The sequence below is a fragment of the Bubalus bubalis genome, chromosome 8 (genome assembly GCF_019923935.1).
Source record: "Bubalus bubalis isolate 160015118507 breed Murrah chromosome 8, NDDB_SH_1, whole genome shotgun sequence".
NCBI classification, from domain to species: domain Eukaryota; kingdom Metazoa; phylum Chordata; class Mammalia; order Artiodactyla; family Bovidae; genus Bubalus; species Bubalus bubalis.
Genome location: NC_059164.1, coordinates 50625121 through 50643041, shown reverse-complemented (window position 1 = coordinate 50643041; position 17921 = coordinate 50625121). Strand labels below are relative to the sequence as shown.

General features: G+C 37.7%; 1 protein-coding gene across 2 annotated transcripts in view; it reads right to left on the bottom strand.

The window, feature by feature from the left end:
- The window catches only part of ASZ1 (ankyrin repeat, SAM and basic leucine zipper domain containing 1), a 74424-nt gene that overhangs the window by 53203 nt on the left and 3300 nt on the right, over positions 1 to 17921 (bottom strand). For both annotated transcript variants that reach the window (XM_006065935.4, XM_025291140.3), the window contains 2 exons: positions 10508 to 10630; positions 8567 to 8678 (listed from right to left, as the gene is read on the bottom strand). In XM_006065935.4, the coding sequence (XP_006065997.3) occupies positions 8567 to 8678; positions 10508 to 10630 (235 nt within the window). The remainder of the gene's footprint in view (positions 1 to 8566; positions 8679 to 10507; positions 10631 to 17921) is intronic.

The window sequence follows — 17921 nt, the reverse complement described above, 5'->3', positions numbered from 1 at the left end:
AGAATATTAAAAAGCAGAGACATTACTTTTCAACAAAAGTCCATCTAGTCAAAGCTATGGTTTTTCCCGTAATCATGAATGGATGTGAGAGCTGGACTATAAAGAAAGCTGAACGCCGAAGAATTGATGCTTTTGAACTGTGGTGTTGGAGAAGACTTTTGAGAGTCCCTTGGACTGCAATGAAATCCAACCAGTCCATTCTAAATGAAATTAGTCCTGAATATTCATTGGAAGGACTGATGTTGAAGCTGAAACTCCAATACTTTGGCCACCTGATGCAAAGAGCTGACCATTTGAAAAGACCCTAATGCTGGGAAAGATTGGAGGCAGAAGGAAAAGGGGATGACAGAGGATGAGATGGTTGGATGACATCACCAACTCAATGGACATGAGTTTGAGTAAACTCTGGGAGTTGGTAATGGACAGGGAGGCCTGGCGTGCGGTAGTCCATGGGGTCACAAAGAGTTGGACATGACTGAGTGACTGAACTGAACTGAGAACCCACTGGGAAATTGAGCTGTGGCTTGGGCGGCTTCAAACTTCCTGATGAACACAATTCAAAGCACTGGGCCTAAGCAAAATTGGAAATTTATTAAACCATAATCAAGACACCGGGCCTCTAAGTATATTTAGGGTAAGGGTGAACCAGAAATAAACAAGGTGTTTAGGTTTAGGTTTAACTTATATCACCAAAATACTCCAGGAAGCTTCAACTCCTGAACTTAGATTACATGAGTCCTGGAGTGATAAGTGCCCCAGGCATCTTTAGAAATATACAAAATCTCTGATGGATCATCCGAGGCCTCATATTATTCCAACAAGTTTTAAAATCTAACGACTACCACCTAGTCATGAGTGAGAAGTAAAAGAAACTATTGTAAACAAAGACAAACCCACAAAGATCTCAGATACTGTAATTGTTACATCTAGACTATATGTTTACCATATTAAAGTTTTATTTGGAGTTTGAAAATATTTTCAGCGAACAAGAAGTCATAAATTTCTTTATAATACTTTATAACTTCCTTATAATGCTGTCAATTTTAAAAAGAATCAAATGGAATTTCTAGAAATAAAAAAACTAACTGAAATTATGAACCAATTGAGGAGTTTAACAATAAATTAGAAGGAAGTGAAATGAGATTCAGTGAGCTAGAAGGCAGACTGGACACTATTATCCAGAATGTTGCACAGTGAAACAAGACGATGGAAAATAAAGACAGGCATTGAGGATACAGTGAGAAAGGTCTAACAGGTATACAATCAGAGACCCAAAAAGAGAAAAGAAAAGGGCACAGGTAATACCTAAAGTGACAATGGATGAGACTTCTTCAGAACTGCTGCACCAACCCCAAATTTAGAAGCTTTTCATAATGATGCTTGAAATGGCAGATGGAGATGCCTTATTGATAGATTCCTACCACATTAAATTAATGATTTTTTCATTAGCCATTTTCAAGATGAAACAGAGAAACATTAGAAGAATCTACGAAAATTTTGCCAAAATACATGGATACCTAGAAATCAAATGTATTAGCTGATTTGAAAGTCTATACACAAAGTTTGGAAATAATATAAAACTTTAAAGCAGATAAAAGTTGCTCTTTTAAATAATATTTATCTAATAAATTTGAATATTATTAAGTGTTTACCATAATAATGAACCAGAACAGCTAAGGAAGTAAAATAAATGTTGAAAATTATATAAGCGCGATTAGTGATATTGATCAGAGAAGGCAATGGCAACCTACTCCAATTCTTGCCTGGAAAATCCCATGGACGGAGGAGCCTGGTAGGCTGCAGTCCATGGGGTCACTAAGAGTTGGACACGACTGAGCGACTTCACTTTCACTTTTCACTTTCATGCATTGGGGAAGTAAATGGCAACCCACTCCAGTGTTCTTGCCTGGAGAATCCCAGGGATGGGGGAGCCTGGTGGGCTGCCGTCTATGGGGTCGCACAGAGTTGGACACGACTGAAGTGACTTAGCAGCAGCAGCAGCAGCGATATTGATGTGCAGCACACATACCCAAATCAAACAACAAACACCAATACGCACTCAGCAGGTAGAACAAAGAAGCAGACAGTCACAGCTATCTGAAGAACTGACAAAACGCTCGTCTCTATTTAGCTTAACTCAGAACTCAAGTCAGAAAAGCAGGCATTGCTCAAAAAGACTCCAAGGGTCGGGTGCCTCGGGCAAATGTTTAGTCAAAAAAACACTAACCTGTACACATAAAAAATGGTTAAAACAGCAAATTTCATGTTATAAATGTTTTACCACAATTTTTAAATTAAAAAAAGGAGGGGGACAAGTAGGACTTAATAACTTTATGGAAACTTTAGAGGAAAAGACACAGGAATCTGGAGCGAGTTCAAGAAAGGAGTGACATGAAGAACACTGTGGAAGAGAAGCTAAGGGATGGCTACAGGTACTTGGACCGAATACCAGGAGCTGCTAGAGATACAGAATCATGCATTATGTTGTCAGCACTCGTGTGGCCTAAGCACAGAGCAAGCCATAATATGCTGTCAATTCTGCCTATTGAAGCATTCTAACAATTTCACGATCTTTCAAATACACTATTCTGTATTTTCTTTCAATTTCCAAGCAAATCAACTTTCTGCCTGACTGGGTCAGCCATTTTGTGAGGCCAAGAAGACTGTGTCCTATTCTTATTAGTACAGAATCTCTATACAATAGAATACTACTCAGCAATAAAAAGTAACAAATTTTTGACATACACAACTTGGATGAATCTTTAAAACATTATCCTGAGTGAAAAAATTCTGTATAATTATATTTATATAACATTTTAGAATAGCAAAAAATAGTTTATAGTGATAGAAGTAAGTTCTACAGCACTGGGGAGGGGCATGAGGGAACTTTCTGGGATGACTAAAATATTCTGTGTTGAGATGTGAGTTATATGAACACGCATTTTTCAGAACTGATTCAACTGCACACTGAAAATCTGAATTTTCTCACATTTATGTAAATTACACACAATAAAAAAACTTTATAAACTATTACAGAATTTCCTCAGTACCATTCAGCAAGACCTCTAATTAAATTTAAGGCAAAATGACAGAAAGTAGGTGAAAGAAAGCAATTTGGCAAATGGCTAAGATTAAAATAACATCAATATATATAGGACGAGTTGGAGAAGGCAATGGCATCCCACTCCAGTACTCTCGCTGGGAAAATCCCATGGATGGAGGAGCCTAGTAGGCTGCAGTCCATGGGGTCGCTGAGGGTCGGTCACAGCTGAGCGACTTTACTTTCACTTTCATGCATTGGAGAAGGAAATGGCAACCCACTCCAGTGTTCTTGCCTGGAGAATCCCAGGGATGGGGGAGCCTGGTGGGCTGCCGTCTATGGGGTTGCACAGAGTCAGACACAACTGAAGTGACTTAGCAGCAGCAGCATATAAGACGAGTGCTCATCTTCTGCGAGAACACCAAAATTGCAACTAGCTGCTGAACAACTATGGGCAGGCAAATGTTGGAACCCACCAAAAAGAAGATACCCCACAACCAAGGGCAAAGGAGAAGCCACAACAAGATGGCTGGAGGGATGCAATTGCATTTAAAATCAAACCTCGTACCCGCCAGAGACCCTTGGCGGGCACAAGCAAAACCTTGTGTGCACCAGGGCAAAGGAAAAGGAGCAGTGACCCCCACAAGAGACTGAGCCAGATCTACCTTTAAGTGTTTGAGGGTCTTCTGTGGAGATGTGAATCAGCAGTGGCCTGCCGTGGGGACAGAGGCTCTGGCAACAGCAGTCCTAGGAGGCATGGCGTATATAGCCTCTTGGAGGAGATCACCATTAACCCCACTATAGAGCTGCCGAGCAGGCAACTCACGAACTGGAGAACAAAGTTCTCACACTGCTGCAAAAGTTCTAGGCCCCACAACAGACTTCCCAACCTGGGAAGTCCCTTTCCCATCAAAGGGACTGAGTATCCCCAGGGAATCTGACTTTGGAGGTCAGCAGGATTTGATTACAGAATTTCCAAAGGACTGGGGAAACAGACTCTTGAGGGGCACAAACAAAATCTTGTGCACACCAAGACTCAGGAGAAAGGAGCAGTGACCCCAAAAGAAGACTGAGCCAGTCTTGTCTGTGTGTGCTTGAGAGTCTCTGGCAGAGGTGTGGGTTGACAGTGGCCTACCGCAGGGTCAGGATACTGACTACAGTAGTCCAAGGAGGCCAGGCGTGCTGGCAAAAGTCCTCTTGAAGGATGTTGCCATTATCGCCATTACCCCTACCATAGTTTAGCCTCAACTACAGGGAAAGAATACAGCCCTTCACCCATCAGCAGAGAATTGGATGAAACAGTTACTGAGCATGGCTCTGCCCACCAGAACAAGACCCAGTTTTCCCCACAGCCAGTCCCTCCCAATAGGAAGCTTGCAGAAGCCTCTTATCCTCATCCATCAGAGGGCAGACAGAATGAAAACCACAATCACAGAAATATAACCAAATGATCACATGGACCACAACCTTGCCCAACTCAATGAAACTATGAGTCATGCTGTTTAGGACCACCCAAGATGGATGGGTCATGGTGGAGAGTTCCGACAAAATGTGGTCCACTGGCGAAGGCAATGACAAACCACTTCAGCCTTCTTGCCTTGAGAACCCCATGAACAGTATGAAAAGGCAAAAAGACATGACATTGAAAGATGAGCTCCCCAGGTTGGAAGGTGTCTAATATGCTACTGGAGAAAAGCAGAGAAATAGCTCCAGAAGGAATGAAGAGGCTGAGCCAAAGTGGAAACAATGCTCAGCTGTGGATGTGTCTGATGGTGAAAGTCAAGTCTGATGCTATAAAGAACACTACATAGGAACCTGGAATGTTAGGTCCATGAATCAAGATAAATTGGAAGTGGTCAAACAGGAGATGGCAAGAGTGAATATTGACCTTTTAGGAATCAGTGAACTAAAATGGACTGGAATGGGCAAATTTAATTCAGATGATCATTATATCTACTACTGTGGGCAAGAATCCCTGAGAAGAAATGGAGTAGCCCTAACAGTCAACAAAAGAGTTCGAAATGCAGTACATGCGTGCAAGCTCAAAAACAACAGAATGATCCTGGTTAGTTTCCAAGGCAAATTGTTCAACATCACAGTAATTCAAGTCTATGCCCCAACCACTAATGGTGAAAGAGCTAAAGTTGAATGGTCCTATGAAGACTTACAGGACCTTCTAGAATTAACACCAAAAACACACAAAAAGATGATGTCCTTTTCATCATCTGGAATGCAAAAGCAGGATGTCAAGACATACCTAGAGAAACAAGGCAAGTTTGGCCTTGGAGTACAAAATGAAGCGGGGGAAAGCCTAACAGAGTTTTAGCAAGAGAACCCCCAGGTCATAGCACACACCCTCTTCCAACATCACAAGAGACAACTGTACATGTGGACATCACCAGTTGTCAATACCAAAATCAGACTGATTATATTCCTTGTAGCCGAAGATGGAGAAGCTCTATGCAGCCAGCAAAAACAAGACTGGGACCTGACTGTGGCTCAGATCATGAACTTCTTATTGTAAAATTCAGACTTAAATTGAAAAAAGTAGGGAAAACCACAAGGCCATTCAGGTATGACCTAAATCAAATCCCTTATGATTATACAGTGGAAGTGACAAATAGATTCAAGGGATTAGATATGATAGACAGAGTGCCTGAAGAACTACAGACAGAGGTTCATGACACGGTACAGGAGGCAGTGATCAAAACCATCCCCAAGAAAAATAAATACAAAAAGACAAAATGGTTGTCTGAGGAGGCCTTACAAATAGCTGAGAAAAGAAGAGAAGCAAAAAGCAAAGGAGAAAAGGAAAGATATACCAATCTGAATGCAGAGTTCCAGACAACAGCAAGGAGAGATAAGAAATCCTTTTAAGTGAACAATGCAAAGAAATAGAGGAAAACAATAGAATGGGAAAGAGTAGAGATCTCATCAAGAAAATCAGAGATACAAAGGGAATATTCCATGTAAAGATGGGCAAAATAAAGGACAGAAACACTAAGGACCTAACAGAAGCAGAAGATATTAAGAAGAAGTGACAAGAATAGACACAACTATACAAAAAAAGATCTTAATGACCTGGATAACCATGATGGTAAAGTGGTTATCACTCACCCAGAGCCAGACATCCTGGAATGTGAAGTCACGTGGGCCTTAGGAAACATCACTATGAATAAAGCAAGTAGAGGTGATAGAATTCCAGTTGAGCAATTCTTAAAGATGATGCTATGAAAGTGCTCCACTCAATATTCCAGCAAAACTCTGCCATGGTCACAGGACCGGAAAAGGTCAGTTTTCATTCCAGTACCAAAGAAGGGCAATGCCAAAGGATGTTCAAACTACTGTACAACTGAGCTCATTTCACATGCTAGCAAAGTAATAATACTCAAAATCCTTCAAGCTAGGCTTCAATAGTATGTGAATGAAGAACTTCCCAATATACAAGCTGGATTTAGAAAAGACAGAGGAACCCGAGATCAAATTACAAACATCTGCTGGATCATAGAAAAAGCTAGAGAATTCCAGAAAAACATCTACTTCTGCTTCATTGAATATGCTAAAGCCTTTGACTGTGTAGATCACAACAAACTGTGGAGGATTCTTATAGAAGTGAGAATACCAAACCACCTGACCTGCCTCCTGAGAAATCTGTATGTAGGTCAAGAAGCAACAATTAGAACCGGACATGGAACAACAGACTGGTTCCAAATTGGGAAAGGAGTACATCAAGGCTGTATATTGTCACCCTGCTTATTTAACTTATATGCAGAGTACATTATGAGGAATGCCGCCGGGCTGGATGAAACACCAGCTGGAATCAAGAATGCTGGGAGAAATATCAATAACCTCAGATATGCAGATGATACCATCTTTATGGCAGAAAGCGAAGAGGAACTAAAGAGCCTCTTGATGAAGGTGAAAGAGGAGAGTGAAAGAGCTGGCTTAAAACTCAACATTCAGAAAACGAAGATCATGGCATCTGGTCCCATCACTTCATGGCAAATAGACAGGGAAACAATGGAAACAGTAGCTGACTATTTTCTTGGGCTCCAAAATCAGTGTTAATGGTGACTAATCATGAAATTAAAGACTTGCTTGCTCCTTCGAAGAAAAGCAATGACAAACCTACATAGCATATTAAAAAGCAGAGACATTACTTCCTGACAAAGGTCCGTATTGGTCAAAGTTATGGTTTTTCTAGTAGTCATGTATGGACACGAGAGCTGGATAATAAAGAAGGCTGAGCACCAAAGAACTGATGCCTTCGAACTGTGGTGCTAGGGAAGACTTGAGAGTCCCTTGAACTGCAAGGAGATCAAACCAGTCAATCCTAAACGAAATCAACCGTGACTATTCATTGGAAGGACTGAGGCTGAAGCTGAAGCTCCAATACTGTGACCACCTGATGCGCAGAGCTAACTCTGATACTGGGAATGATTGAAGGCAGGAGGAGAAGTGGGCAACAAAGGATAAGATGCTTGGACAGCATCACTGGCTCAATGGATATGAGTCTGAGCAAACTCCAGGAGATGGTGAAAGATAGGGAAGCCTGGCATGCTACAATTCATGGGGTTGCAAACCAACAGGACTGAGTGACTGAACAACAAAGGGAACTCAATAGTTTTGTCCTAATTTTTATTCTTCTCTTCACCTTTAGTGCAAATAGAACCAAGTGGTACATTTGACTAGTGAATCACTTCCATTTTAAGATCTAGAATTATCTTCCTGTCTGTAATACAGGTAAAATTCTCTTTTTCTTTTTTTCATATTATATACAGACTAAGACTCTGTCATTTTCATTATATCTACAGAATACAAAAGGGCTTCCATGCTACTTTACACACTGAAACAGACTTCTGTTGATAAGTGTTTATAGACAGAATGCTAAGAGGCTTTACTGCTGCTGCTGCTAAGTCGTATCAGTTGTATCCGACTCTGTGAGACCCCATAGACGGCAGCCTACCAGGCTCCGCCGTCCCTGGGATATTCCAGGCAAGAACACTGGAGTGGGTTGCCATTTCCTTCTCCAATGCATGAAAGTGAAAAGTGAAGGTGAAGTTGCTCAGTCGTGTCCGACTTTTAGCGACCCCATGGACTGCAGCCTACCAGGCTCCTCTGTCCATGGATTTTCCAGGCAAAAGTACTGAAGTGGGGTGCCATCACCTTCTCCGAAGAGGCTTTACTATTATAGCTCAATTATCATATTCTTTTGAGTGTGTAATTCAAAGGCAAGTGATACAGTTAATAATTGTCTTTCTTCCGTTCACATCAACTTCTTAGGACATTCTTCTAAAATTAAAATATGAAAGACTACTTTTGATGATATACCTGTCCTTTGACACACTTATACAATTGGAATCATGACCTTATGACCTATTTTCATTCATCAGTTATATGGCCAAGTAAACACACAATGGTTATGATTTTTAAAAAATCATGCTGTAAAATGTTTACCAAAGAAAAGACTAATAATCAAAGAAAAGTACATCTTCATCATTTTTGAACAAACAGTAAGATTCTTACCTACAAGCAACATTTGGATCAGCATTTCTTGAAAGTAGTAGCTCTATACACTTCAAGATCTTTTCCTCTGAGCCACGAGCAGAACATGCAGTAATCAAAACAGTTTGCTTATCTATAATGAAAGGAAAAGTGAAGAAAACCCCACACACATCAGAAATTGTAACTAGCTGACTTCTTTTATCATTCAAAACATTCTAAATATTTACTGCATTCTTAAACTTCTGTAACTTATTCCCAAATCTCTTGTTCTTAACTGGTAATTTTGTATTTCTTCACCTAAAAATGAGATGAGTGATGAACAATTTCCAAAGTATATTTACAATTCATTTAGTAATTTCCTTTCCCTATTCTCATTTCTTCAAGAGGATAGGAAAGTGGTTCAGAGCATGGGCTCTGTGCAGATTTACCGCCTGGAACTGAACAGTTTTTGGTTGATTAAAATTTGCCTTGAACACATGGATAAAAAACAATGATTGATATTCTCTGATTTCACTTCTTTGCTTCTCACTCATTTAACAACTCACTGATATCTGGCTTATGCCCAAACCCTCCTACTGAAGATGTCCTAACTGCTACACCTATAGGTTTCTTTTTAGTCCTTGCCTACTTGATCTCTCTCAGCTCATCCCATTTCCTAAAACTCTTCTTCCCTTGGCTCCTACGGCATCAGTGGAGATCAGGGTTAATTAAAAGGCAAAAAATAATTCTCAAGTAAGAACTGGGGAACTTAAACTAAGTCATGCCAGCCATGGTTTATATTTGTGGTTCATTATTGACTAAACATAGAAATCTAGATTCTGGTCCCAGTTCTGTCACTGATAAACTATGACTCCAGTGATATCTTAGTCTCTTAGTAGATTTAACTTACAGTTGAGAAGCTAATGTCTGCCCTCTACCTGTGTGGGCCTGTGAGATACACAAAATAATTTATGAAGACATGCTGGGCAAAATATGTTTTATAACTGTAAGGTATTCTCTGTTTACAAAAAGGAAAGAAAGAAAACTACTGATCAATTTTTTGGGCAGAACATTTTACATTTTCAAAAATTTAAGTATAGCTTTCATTTAGTGATATTTTAAATGACATAATAAAAAGAAAAACCTACCACAGCAACAGATTAAACATAGAACTATTGCTAAGACATGAAATTACATAAAATATATATATGAGAAAACAGAATAGAAATGATCTTACAAATATCAAATGCAGTACAAAGTTAATATGAAAATTCTCACATGAAAACTATATCTGAATTAAAAAGTAAATCTGTCTATTGTAAACATGTAAAAATAGTTATTCAACATAATTAAATAGGATTTGCACATATACTCTTATTCAAAGCAATAATAAATAGAAATTATTTAATAACAAAGAAATGGACTTAATAATTATCTTTGAAACAATTTTTAAATGATATAATTCAGAATTGAGTTGTAAATTCAAAAGACTGATTTTCAAGCAATTTTCCACTAAGTTACCAGTTTTTCAATGTTTTCTTTCACTGTGTTTTACCATAAAAATAACCAAAACTCTCTAGCACAGACTTTAAAGGTACATATTAATAACATAATCTGTTATAATGGTAATGTAAATGGAATCTACCTCTTTGGAAAGGTTTTTCAAAATATCTATGGTTTCTAATTTGGTTTTCTGTTTATGTAACTAACAGGAAGATATTTTTTTAAAACTCCTTTAAGTTTCTTTCACTTTGTATAACAGTTGCTTGGGGATCAAGAAAATCACAGTAAAAATAATCAGTTACCTCATTTTACCCTTATTATGATTTTTTAAGAGCAAAGTTTTTATTTTGAAGTGAATATATGAAAATAGAGCATGGAAAAAGTATGTATCACTACCCCAAAGAGAATGTAATTTGGTTTCTAAATAGAGAAGTATACAAAGTAAATGTTCACATATTTTAAATATTTAAAACATCTTACCCTTATCAAAGCTTGCATTAGCACCTCTGTCCAGAAGGACCCGAACCAGCTCTACATTGGAAACACTAGCAGCATACATAAGGGAAGTCCACCCATACTGAAAGCTGGTATCTACACTGATGCCTGTTAATACAAAAACAAGCTTTTAAAAGTCCTTCACCAAAACAAACAAATCCATGTCACATTAATATGTTAAAAGCACTGCACACAGTGACATACACCATGTACTTCACAATGGAAGGGAATTTCTTGGTAGTAACAGCTTAAGAAAAATAGAAAATAATTATATGTGAATCAGTCGTGTCCGACTCTTAGCTACCCCATGGACTGTAGCCTACCAGGCTCCTCTGTCCATGGGATTCTCCAGGCAAGAGTACTGGAGCAGGTTGCCATTGCCTTCTCCAATAATAAAATAGCTAACTTCACTTTCGCGATAGTTCACTTCCATGTCACTATATTTCAAGAGACTGGATCTGTCAAATATATTTTTCATATATTTGTTGTTCAGCTGCTCAGTGGTTTCTGACTCTTTGCAACCCCATAGACTGTAGTCTGCCAGGCTCCTCTGTCCGTGGGATTTTCCAGGAAAGAATATGGAGTGAGTTGCCATTTCCTTCTGCAGGGGATCTTCCTGACCAGAGATTGAACCCACATCTCCCACATCTCCTGCATTAGTGGGTGGATTCTTTACCACTGAGCTACCAGGAAGGCTTTTTTTCATATAATATGTTATCTATATTAGGACAGGTTTTTACATGCTACCTTTTCCTTTCTAGGGCAGTTGGGAAGTTTCACAGATGTAAAAATGTCTTTTTAGTTAGAATATTATCACACATGTCTATGGTGGCAAATATCAAAAATACTCCTTATTAAAACTCTCTTAACTTCCTTCTGAATGCAGAATTTAACCATGGGTTACTGGCCAAACATGAGGCTAAAAAGGTAGGTTAGGGTTTGATTATGAAAGCTCTGTTAAGAAATGTAGACTGTACTTTGTGATTCAGAGACTTACATTATTACAATTGTATTATAAGAAGACAATTTAGGTACCACTGCTGAGAGTGCGATAGGAGGCAGGGAGACCTGGTAATGAGGTTACAAGTCCAGGCAAAAGTCAGAGCAAGGGCAGTTGAGAAAGCGAAGGAATACAAAAGGATAGTTCAAAGGCACGGTTAGTGGAATGTAAAATTACTTTGAGGAAGAGAAGTGTTAAAAAAGAATAAATAGACAATATCAGATTCTTTGCTTAAACTTGTGAGGAAGGGGTACGTTTTTTCAGCTGGGGCTGCTGAGAGGATGGACATGAGTCTAGTGCTGTCAGAAGCCTTTTGCCCATCTAACTGGAGAACCTATCATAAGTGGAAACAACACAGAGAGAAGCAGAGCTAAGAGGTCGAAAGACTCTTGAGAAGGCCCAAGAACAGAATTTAAACCATGGAGCAGAATTTTTCACAGATCAAGCCCTGAGTCTTTGGAGTAGGAGCACTGACTCCACGACCCTAGACTACCAGAGAACTAACTCTATGGAGTATCAAATAGTGAGAACTCACAAAAAGGAAACCATTTGAATACAACAGCTGGCATCACCCAACCACCCTGTGTACTCATCCAAACAACAAACAAAACAAATATACAAACGCAATCATCAGCAAACAGGATTACCACCTAACTCAGCCATGGCCATCAGAGGAAAAACAAACAAAAAAACTCAGCACAAATCTCACCCTATACAAGCTTACACAAACCACTGGACCGACCTTAGGAGGGCAGAAAACAATGGAAGAATTCAGCCTTGAAGCCTGGGAAAAGGAGACCTCAAACACAATAAGTTAAAAAAAAAAACAATGAAAAGACAGAGAAATATTACACAAATGAAGGAACAAACTATAAACACATAAGTCCAAATAAATGAAGAGGAAATAGGCAAACTATCTGAAAAAGAATTCAGAATAGTGATAGTAAAGATGGTCAAAAACCTTGAAAACATAATGGAGAAAATGCAAGAATCAATTAACAAAGACCTAGAAGAATTAAAGAATAAACATACAGAGACAACACAATTACAGAAATTAAAAATACCCTAAAAGGAATGAATAGCAGAATATCTGAAGGAGAAGAACGAATCAGTGAGCTGGAAGATAAAGTGGTGGAAATAACTTCTGAAGAGCAGAATAAAGTAAAAACAATGAAAAGAAGTGAGGACCTATGGGACAATATCAAACGCACCAACATTTGAATTATGGGGGCCCAGAAGAAGAAAAGAAAAAGAAAGGGTATGAGAAAAGTTTTGAAGAGATTATAGTTGAAAATTTCCCCAACATGGAAAAGGAAATAATCAAGTTCAAGAAGCACAAAGTCCCATACAGGATAAACCCAAGGAAAAACACACAAGACACATACTAATCAAATTAACATAGATTAAGCACAAAGAAAGAATATTAAAACCAGCAAGGGAAAAGCAAAAAGTAACATACAAGGGAAACCCCATACATTTAACAGCTGATCTTTCAGCAGAAACTCTGCAGGCCAGAAGAGAATGGCAGGATATATTTAAAGTACTGAGAGAGAAAAATCTACAACCAAGATTACTGTACCTGGCGAGGATCTCATTCAAAATTGATTGAGAAATAAAAAGCTTTTCAGACAAGCAAAACTTAAGAGAATTCAGTACCACCAAACCAGTTTTACAACAAATGTTAAAGGGACTTGTATAGACGCAACCCACTCCAGTATTCTTGCCTGGAGAATCCCAGGGATGGGGGAGCCAGGTGGGCTGCCATCTATGGGTCGCACAGAGTCGGGCACGACTGAAGCAACTTAGCAGCATATAGTCAAGAAAAACAAGAGAGGAAAAAGATATACAAAATCAATCCCAAACAATTAAAGAAAATGGCAATAGGAACATATATATCAATAATTACTTTAAATGTAAATGGATTAATGCTCCAACCAAAAGACACAGACTGGCTGAATAGATACAAAAACAAGACCTATATATATGCTGTCTACAAGAAACCCACTTCAGACCTCAAGACACATATAGACTGAAAGTGAGAGGACAGAAAAATATATTCCATGCAAATGGGAGGCAAAAGAAAGCTGGAATAGCAATCCTCATGTCAGACAAAATAGACCTTAAAATAAAGAATACTATAAGACATAAGGAAGGACACTGCCTAATGATCAAGGGATCAATCCAAGAGGCAGACATAACAATTGTAAATACCTATGCACCCATCATAGGAGCACCTCAATACATAAGACAAACACTAACAGACATAAAAGGAGAAACTGACAGTAACACAATAATAGTAGGAGACTTTAACACCCCACTCATACCAATGGACAGATCATCAAAACAGAAAATTAATAAGGAAATGCAAGTCTTAAATGATACATTAGATGAGCTGGATCTCATTGATATCTCAGGACATTCAATCCAAAAGCAGAAGAATACACCTTTTAAAGTGCACATGGAACATTCTCCAGGATAGACCACATCTTGGGTCACAAATCAAACCTCAGTAAATTCAAGAAAATTTGAATCATATCAAACATCTTCTCCAACCATAACACTATGAAACTAGATATTAATTACAAGAAGAAAACTGTAAGAAACATAAACACATGGAGATTAAACAAGACATTCCTAAATAACCAACAGGTTACTGAAAAAATAAAAAGGGAAATCAAAAAATTTCTCGAAACAAATAACAATGAAAACACAACAACCTAAAACCTATGGGATGCAGCAAAAGCAGTTCTAAGAAGGAAGTTTAAAGTAATACAATCCTACCTCAAGAAATAAACAAACAAAAAAACATCAAATAGACAACCTAACTTTGCACCTAAAACAACTAGAAAAAGAAGAAGAACAACAACAAAAAAAACCCCAAAATTAGTAGAAAGAAATAAATCATAAAGATCCAAGCAGAAATAAATGAAAAAGAAATGAAAGAAACAATAGTAAAGATTAATAAAACCAAAAGCTGGTTCTTTGAGACGATAAACCAAACTGACAAACCTTTATCCAGACTCATCAAGAAAAAAAGAGAGAAGATCAAACCAACAAAATTAGAAATGAAAAAGGAGAGGTTACAACAGACAATGCAGAAATACAAAGGATTATAAGAGAGTATTATGAACAAGTATAAGGCAATAAAATGCATAACCTGGAAGAAATGGACAGACTCTTAGAAAAGTTCAATCTTCCAAGACTGAACCAGGAAGAAATAGAAATTATGAACAACCCAATTACAAGCACTGAAATTGAAGTGTGATAAAAAATCTTCCAAAAATCAAAAGCCCAGGAGCAGATGGCTTCACAAGAGAATTCTACCAAACACTTAGAGAAGTGCTAATGCCTATCCTTCTAAAACTCTTTCAAAAAACTGCAGAGGAAGGAACACTTCCAAACTCATTCTATGAGGCCACCATCACCCTGATACCAAAAACAGACAAAGACAACACAAAAAAAGAAAACTACAGGCCAATATCACTGATGAACACAGATGCAAAACTCCTCAACAAAATTTTAGCAAATAGAATTCAGCAACACATCGAAAAGCTCATACACCATGATCAAGCTGGGTTTATTCCAGGGATGCAAGGATTCTTCAATATATGCAAATCAATCAATGTGATACACCATATTAACAAGCCGAAAGATAAAAATCATATAATAATCTCAACAGATGCAGAAAAAGCCTTTGACAAAATTCAGCACCCATTTATGATTAAAACTCTTCAAAAAATGGGCACAAAAGGAACCTACCTCAACATAGTAAAGGCCATATATGATAAGCCTACAGCAAACATTCTCAATGGTGAAAAACTGAAAGCATTCCCCCTAAGATAAGGTACAAGACAAGGGTATCCACTTTCATCACTATTATTCAACATAGTTCTGGAAGTCCTAGCTACAGCAATCAGAGAAGAAAAAGAAATATAAGGAATCCATATCAGAAAAGAAGTAAAGCTCTCACTGTTTGAAGATGACATGAGACTGTACATTGAAAACTCTAAAGATAATATGAGAAAATTACTAGAGCTAATCAGTGAATTTAGCAAAGTTGCAGGATACAAAATCAATACACAGAAATCACTTCTATTTATATATACAAACAATGAAAAATCAGAAAGAGAAATTAAGGAATCAATCCCATTCACCACTGCAACAAAAAGAATAAAATATCTAGGAATAAACTTACCTAAGGAGACAAAAGAACTGTACACAGAAAATTATAAGACACTACTGAAAGAAATCAAAGACGACATAAATAGATGGAAAGATATTCCACATTCCTGGGTAGGAAGAATCAATATTGTGAAAATGACTATACTATTAAACACAATCTACAGATTCAATGTGATCCCTATCAAGTTACCAATGACATTTTTCACAGAACTAGAACAAAAAATTTCACAATTCATATGGAAACACAAAAGACCCCGAATAGCCAAAGCAGTCTTAAGAAAGAAAAATGGAGCTAGAGGAATCAACCTTCCTGACATCAGATTATACTACAAAGCTACAGTCATCAAGATAGTATGGTACTGGCACAAAAACAGAAATACACACCAATGGAACAAGATAGAAAGCCCCAAAATAAACCCATGCACCTATGAGTACCTTATTTTTGACAAAGGAGGCAAGAGTATACAATGGGGCAAAGACAGCCTCTTCAATAAATGGTGCTGGGAAAACTGGACAGCTACATGTAAAAGAATGAAATTAGAACACCTCCTAACACCATACACAAAGATAAACTCAAAATGGATTAAAGACCTAAATGTAAGATTAGAAACTATAAAACTCTTAGAGAAAAACATAGGCAGAACACTTGATGACATAAATCAAAGAAAGATCCTCTATGACTCACCTCCTAGAGTAATGGAAATAAAAACAAAAGTAAACAAGTGGGACCTGATTAAACTTAAAAACTTTTGCACAGCAAAGGAAACTATAAACAAGGTGAAAAGACAACTCTTTGAATGGGAGAAAATAATAGTAAATGAAACAACTGACAAAGGATTAATTTCCAAAATATACATCAGCTCATACAACTCAATGCCAGAGAAACAAACAACCCAATTAAAAAGTGGGAAAAAGACTTAAACAGACATTTCTGCAAAGAAGACATACAGATGGCTTACAAACACATGAAAAGATGCTCAATATCTCTCATTATTAGAGAAACACAAATCAAAACTACAATGAGATATCACCTCACACAGGGCAGAATGGCCATCATCAAAAAGTCTACAAACAATAAATTCTGGAGAGGATGTGGAGAAAAGGGAATGCTCTTGCACTGTTGGTCGGAATGTAAAGTGATACAGTCACTACAGAAGACGGTATGGAGATTCCTTAAAAAATTAGGAATAAAATAACCATATGACCAACCAATCCCACTCCTAGGCATATACCCTGAGGAAACCAAAATTGAAAAAGACACATGTATCCCATTTTTCATTGCAGCACTATTTACAATAGCTAGAACATGGAAGCAGCCTAGATGTCCATCGACAGATGAATGGATAAAAAAGTTGTAGTAATACACACAATGGAATATTACTCAGCCATAAAAAGGGACACATTTGAGTCAGTTCTAATGAAGTGGATGAACCTAGAACCTATTATACAGAGTGAAGTAAGTCAGAAAGAGGATAAATATCATATTCTAACACATATATAAAAAATATAGAAAAATGGTACTGAAGAATTTATTTACAGGGCACCAGTGGAGAAAGACATAGAGGATAAGACTTATGGGCATGGGGAGAGGGGAGGAGAGGGTGAGATGTATGAAAAGAGTAACATGGAAACTTATATTACCATATATAAAATAGATACCCAACAGGAATTTGCTGTATGGCTCAGGAAACTCAAACAGGGGCTCTGTATCAACCTAGAGGGGTGGGATGCGGAGAGATGGGAGGGGGATTCAAAAGGGAGAGGATATATGTATACCTATGGCTGATTCATGTTGAGGTTTGACAAAAAACAAAATTCTATAAAGCAATTATCTTCAATTAAAAAATAAGCTAATTAAAAAAACATTAAAACCTTGGATACAGCTCATAATATGAAAGTTAATGCCTTAATGAAATATTAAAATTGCATGAGGAATACTGTTCTGGCATTAAAAATAAACAATGACATATGAAAAAGAAAATAACTATCAAGTTTGCTTTGGACAAATGAATGAAACAATAAGCTAGAGTAAGAAGAAGCACAGATGAGATATCAGGCCTGAGAAGTAGGATAAAGTTTTAGATAGCCACCATCCAGAGTGAGACAGGAAGAGATGGATGATAACTGTTAAGAAAGGATGAGAGAGAGCCAGATGCCCTTAAAACCCTCAAATCAATCATTAATAGTACAAATCCGTGAAGTCATCTAATTTTCCCC